General features: G+C 34.8%; 1 protein-coding gene and 1 long non-coding RNA gene across 10 annotated transcripts in view; one reads left to right on the top strand and one right to left on the bottom strand.

The window, feature by feature from the left end:
• Positions 1-6,485, top strand: part of LOC136170532 (uncharacterized) — a 46,101-nt gene that overhangs the window by 1,045 nt on the left and 38,571 nt on the right. The gene's annotated exons all lie outside the window — the stretch shown is intronic.
• The window catches only part of KLHL7 (kelch like family member 7), a 54,865-nt gene continuing 52,823 nt past the window's right edge, over positions 4,444-6,485 (bottom strand). For all 8 annotated transcript variants that reach the window (XM_065938774.1, XM_065938776.1, XM_065938775.1 and 5 more), the window contains one exon: positions 4,444-5,837. In XM_065938774.1, coding sequence (XP_065794846.1) covers positions 5,554-5,837 — 284 coding nt within the window. In that variant the 3' untranslated portion in view covers positions 4,444-5,553. The remainder of the gene's footprint in view (positions 5,838-6,485) is intronic.

The following is a 6,485-nucleotide window of genomic DNA, read 5'->3' as shown; positions in this document are numbered from 1 at the left end:
ATATACTTTGGATTTGGAAGACAGTGGAATCTACAGAGCACTGAGAGTAACTGGTGCAATCTAGTATATATATATATTTGAATTCGTTTCATTTCTCTTGAAAAAAAAAATTGTGGGAGAGTTACATGTAGGTATAATACAAAGAACGTTTTCCTGAACCACTTGAGACTATATTATAGACCTGATGCCCCAACACCCATTTTATTTCCTACAAACAAGGACATTCTACTTAACCACAAAATAATAACCAAAATCAGGATATTAGTATTGCTGCATATTACTAATCCTTAGATTCTATTCATATTTTGCCTTAAAAAATCTCAATAATATCCTTTAAGCGACAAGGATGCAGTTCAAAATTATCATTGCCTTACTCATATTTCTTCAGGCTTCTTCATTCTGGACTATTTTCTCAGTCTTTCCTTGACTTTCATTACCTTGACTCTATTAAAAGATTACAGCTATTTTATAGAATTTCCTTAATGCAGACTTAAGTGTTTTGTTAATTAGATTATGCATCTTTGGCATCCATGGTCTTCACAATGCACCTGTCAGATTGTGCACATCAGTTTGTCCCATTAATTGTGATGTTCACTTTGATCACTTCAGGTGTTATCTGGCAAGCTGCTCCACTGTAAAATTACTCTTTTCCTCTCTGTTAGTAATAACAAAAGGTAGAGACTTTGAAAGTATGTAAAGCCTCATTCCTCACCAAACTTTTAATTCACTCATTTATTTATTCCTATCAGTATGGACTGTTTCTGATTTTATTCACTGGATTATACTTTGTTAATATCATTTATTTTCATGTGCAAATCATTCCCAACTGAAACATCTCATGCTTCTTTGAGCACTTCACTTCCTGGCCTAAAAGATGCTCCAGGGTCATCTGACAGTTTCCCTGCTCTCCAAGGAGACCTGGGTCATTTTTGGTGGTACTTAGAAGCCAAGATCTGAGCTCTTAAGTTTGTTCATTGCTTTTGTAATATCTTTGTTCCCAGATCCTTTCATGGGCATTGCTAGAGGATATATACTATAGACAGATACATTTACATCAATGTACATTTTGGTTTCTATATGTATGACTTCACACTTTGATAACCTCCAATTTCAATCCAAGATCACAGAATTCATTTTATTTCCCTTCTGGTTTTTTTTTTGTTGTTGTTGTTTTCCTCTTTCATAGTGAGAAACTTGGCTCCCATTATTCTTAACATATATATTTTGAGCAGTCCCCTTGTGGTAACCAATATCTCTTTGTGGCCAATGACTTCTCATCCATGCAGATGCCAGCATGTATAAGGAATTTGCTGACATCAAAGACCTAAAATAATACCAGTTAGGCTGAAGCTTTAAATGAGGGTGAGGGTGGAGAAGGTAAAGTGCTGTGTGAGATGATGAGAGTCTAGGGCTGAGGCATGTAGAACTCAGTAGTGACAGGGGAGGAGTAGATGGAAATCAGGAGAATGAGGCCATAGGAAGAAAATATCTTATTTCAAGGTGACAGAATAAAAATACCTCTGCCTCCCTTTCCGCTTAAAAATATCTCAAAATAAGAGGTAAAACAAGCAAAAACTTTGTCTTTGATTATACTAGGAGATAACCATAATTTCAAACCACAATTTATGAAGACTGAATATACATAGAAGAGTACATAGTAAATTTCTTAGAGGAAGAGTCATATTCCTTTAAGGTGGACAACTGATGTCCCCAGAAAAGGTTGAAAATTAAGAGGCCTCAAGAATTAAGAACCACCAGGTATTGCAAAAGGGTTAACTGTTCACCCCTACCTGATGGGAAATAGGTGTTTTTCTTGACAAAAAGGTAAGAAGAGAGGCTTCAGAGTCTAGGACGTAAATATAGAGGGGCAAGTTATGGTACTGACAAAGAGGAACCAAACTATGCCTGTTGAATGGTGCTTTTCCTGAGCTCAGAAATCCTTCAGCCAGGAGGACAGTCTCTTCCTAGTTTGCCCTCCCCCTCGCAAAGGGTTGGAGTTTGGAAGTTTTATTTTCTGGAGAATCAGACATCCCAGAAAAGTATCTATGGATCTTTTACCAATCTCAAACAAAAACAGGCAGCCATTTCTTTATCATATGATGAAGTTCTCTGACACTTCAGCTCACACTTGTACATGAAAGTTCACAATTTTTTAACATCTCATTTTAAATATAAATGTGTAGCCAAGGACCAGATATTTGAGGAAAGATTCCAAAAGAAAAGATCAAAGCAATTGAAAAAGAAGTGAGAAGAAAGAGAAACACACCAATAGCATAAGTAATGTTAAGGTTGCTCAGATGGTAAAGAATCTGCCTGCAAAGACCCGGGTTGACCCCTGGGTGGGGAAGATCCATGCCTGAAGAATTCCATGGACAGAGGAGCCTGGTGGGCTACAGTCCATGGGTTTGCAAAGAGTCGGACACAACTGAGTGACACATGCAAGCAAACTAAAATGTCCTCAGGACAACCTGAAACAAGACCAACATGCTGTAGAGGGGGACAATCATAAATAGAAAAATGCTCCTGGAGATTACACATGGAGAGTGCTAACATATTCAATGGATGGTTGGAAGACAGGGAAATCCCCTGAAAGAACTGAATAAACCAGACCTTGAATCCCATTTTACAGCTTTGTTATCAGAAGAGACTAAAGCCCTGGAAAGTAAAAAAGCTTTCTAGTTAGTAAGAGTGACATTTCAACAGAAATACAGACTGCTGGTTTTTAAAAATGGCTCCTTTTCATGACTAAATTTTTCAGGTTTTTCAAAGCTAGGTCACAATTGTAATTAATGTTTTTGATAGCAACAACTTTTTTTAAGACATTAAAATTTCATGTTCACACTGTGATTTTCAAAAGTATAAACTGAATTGTTATGTCATCTAAGTAGTATCACTGCAAAAAATATAATATTAACAATCACATGTCTACTAAAAAGAAAATAGAGCACTTTATAGGATAGGAATTTTGGGTGGGAGAGCAATAGAAAATGTACTTACCGACATATTATAGTCATTATCCTGATATCAACAATGTCATAGATTATTTCCAGGACAGAAAACAGACAATAATTAGAATTACTAAGGTTACAAAGGAAATATACACACACACTCCATTTTAACCTACATTAAAGCTATCTGCATACTTATCACAGTGTGTTCTAGTCAGCAGATACAGCCTAAAGAAATGGGTAATCTATTTAAAATACTTTAAACAGTTGTATATTCCATATGGGAAATTATTTATGTAATATTAAGTAACTACATAATATAACCAAATTGCGATATGACAAATCAATAGTCTGCCCTCAAAAATATTACACATTTTTCCCAACAGAGAGCAAAGGTCAAAACCCAACATAAAATTGTTCAGAATAACCAAATCTAGAAAAAGAAAGATTAATGGTTACCCAGGGATGGGGTCCTTTGGGAGATAGAAATGGGTTGAGTAATGTCTCCCTAAAACTCTAAAATGAGACTTTATTTTGGAGACAGGCATTGGTTACAATAAAACGATGTGTGATTCATGTTGAGGTTTGACAGAAAACAACAAAATTCTGTAAAGCAATTATCCTTCAATTACAAAATAAATATTTAAAAAATAAAAGAGGTGCGTGCGTGCGTGCATGCATGCATGCTAAGTGTGTGCGAAGTTGCTTCAGTCATGTACGATTCTGTGACCCCAGACTGTAGCCCACCAGACTCCTCTGTACATGGGATTCTCCAGGAGAGAATACTGGAATGGGTTGCCATGCCCTTCACCAATGAGGAGGGTGAGCTAAATCCAATGACTTCTAACAGTACCAGAAGACAGAGACACACAGGGAAGAAGTCCATGTGAAGACAGAGGCAGTGACTGGAGTGATGCAGTTATAAGTCAACAGATACCCGGCTTGCCAGCAGCCACCAGAAGCTACAGGAGAGGCAAGAGAAGTTTTTCCCTCAGGAACTCCAGAAGGAATCAACCGTTTCAATACCTTGATTTAGGATTTCTGGCCTCCCAAACTGTGAAAGAGTAAATTTCTGTTGTTTTAAGCAATGAAGTTTATGGTAACTTGTTATAAGAGCCATTAGAAAGTAATACAGGGAGAATGAAGAGTAACTGCTAATAAGTATAGAGTTTCTTTTTATGGTGAAGAAAGTGTTCCATAATTAGGGTGATGGTTGCATAACTCTACATATATTTAAGATCAATGAACGGTACACTTTAAACAAGTGAATTGTATGACACATAAATTAATAGAACTGTAATGTACATAAAACCTTACATAAATGGAAATATATCTACCATAATCTTTTATAATTCCTTTTCATTTAAACATTTTTAGGTCTTAAGATTATAACCCTCATATAAAGAATAAAAATTTAAAAAGAAACATTGCTTCACAAGTTAAAAACAAAAACTACCTAACACATTTAAAGTGAAGAATGAACGTAGCAGTCTACTTGAAGTTTAAAAATATTTAATATTATCAGGTGTAAAAACATTGATGGTGACAGCTTTACATGGCTCATTCCATACATTTCATAATGTAAAAGGGTAAAACATTACTAGGAAAGAAATGAACAGTTGGTTTTGTAAAGGATTTACTGATCACATATAAGTAATTAATATGACAAATATTTAATTACAAAACTTGTAGAGACAACTGAGTCAAATTTGCTGATATGTTATGCTGAGGAAGAGAAATTAGGTACCTTTTTAATCTATAGGAAGTTCAAATTCAACATTGACAGTGTATAACTATCAGTGATATTCTAGTGACCTAGAATTTGCTATAAGTAGCTTTCTTTTGCTAGGTAATATTAACAGAGTGAGCACTGAGGAGGTATAATCCTTTTTTAATCCCTGGGTTAAAAAATTAATGATGGGTGCTAAGCTTCACATTTTGTCTTAAAGAGATAGAATTATTTAATTGTACTGAATATATTTCATGAGGAGTTGATTACATTTTAACTCCCAAAATGTATTTATGAGGTTTTATGAGATATAAGTGTATGCTTTGACTCACTCTGGCTTGCTTTTAAAATGGAATACATTTGGCACTAAATGGAACAAATGAAGACAAGCAAAATTATATGAGACTAAGCTGCTCCATCAGAACTACCTTTGACTTACAGTTCATACTATTTCTTAGTTTTTGACTGGAAAGAAACAGACATAACTACATAGCACTTCTATGATGTATGAAAATAGAATCTAGAGCTAACATGAGACTGCTTCAATTATGAGACAGTCCCCCATTCTGCTATAATCATACTTAAACAAATGTGAAATTCATTTAAGAATTCATATTTTCACCAAGTGCTTATAATTTGACAAGTTTTCTTGCTAGATTTGTTCTTGGTTATATGGCCAGCTGAAATATGGTCTTTCAATTAAGGAAATTCATATAAAAGAAAATCTATTTTACATGAATCTTACTTTACTTGAAACTTCCTTGAAAAAAAAAAAAAAACAAAATACCAAACTAAAACTTTGTAACTGCACTCTTGGAACAAAGCACGGTGGCCATATTTTTGAGCCTCTAATGAATCTTAAAGTTCACTCATTTTTCATGTTTCAAGGGTTTCTTCATTTGCTCCACAAGTATCAACAACACAAATTAAACAACTTGTTACTGGAAAAGCTCGGACTTTGGAGTTGGCGACCCATTTGTCTGTTTCAGTATTATATTCAAGGATGTTTCCTAGTCGACCCACACCTTGAAAACCAGCCAAGACATAAACTATAGAGCCAACTGCTGCACACTTCACTGTTACTCCCTTCCATGGCATTGGTGAGACCATCTTCCATTCGTTTAACTTAATATCATAATATTCCACATTGTCCAGACCACCTTCAAAAGAAAAAAACATGAACTGTGAACAATTCTACAATCTCTTAAAGTATTAATTCTTCATATTTTTCCAGACATTTTTTATGAAAAAGTTCAAACATACAGAAAAGTTGTAACAATGTTACATATCTACTATCTAAATTCTTATTCTGACTTTAACACAATAGGGATTTAACTTAATTTTTTATTTATCATTTTAGAACCATAAATACTTAAAATTTATTCTATAAAACTAAAAATGTTCTATCTGCTTGGAAAAATTACAAAGGAAACCACTCAATGAAGTTCCTTTATGATTAAGTTTGATTATAGTTATTCAAATGTTCGTTTTCCTTCTACCATTTATCTGTCAGCAGTTTATGAAAAATAGCAATGGAAAGAGACAGAAGAAGGAAAATAAGTTATTTCTTTGTTATTCTTAAAGATTAAAAGCACTGACTAAAATGAGCTTTGTGGAATCTATCTGTAGATTCAGTCCAAATTCTACATTATGAAAAGCAATTTCTTGGACTTCCTTGGTGACTTGGTGGTCTGCCAGTGCAGAAGACATGGATTTGATCCTTGACCCAGGAAGACCCCACATGCTGCAGAGCAACTACGCCTGTGTGCCGCAACTACTGAGCCTGAGCTCTGGAGCTCAGGCTACGA

The sequence above is a fragment of the Muntiacus reevesi genome, chromosome 6 (genome assembly GCF_963930625.1).
Source record: "Muntiacus reevesi chromosome 6, mMunRee1.1, whole genome shotgun sequence".
Taxonomy (NCBI): domain Eukaryota; kingdom Metazoa; phylum Chordata; class Mammalia; order Artiodactyla; family Cervidae; genus Muntiacus; species Muntiacus reevesi.
The sequence above is the reverse complement of the archived record's forward strand: the minus strand, read 5'-3'. Positions and strand labels throughout refer to the sequence as shown.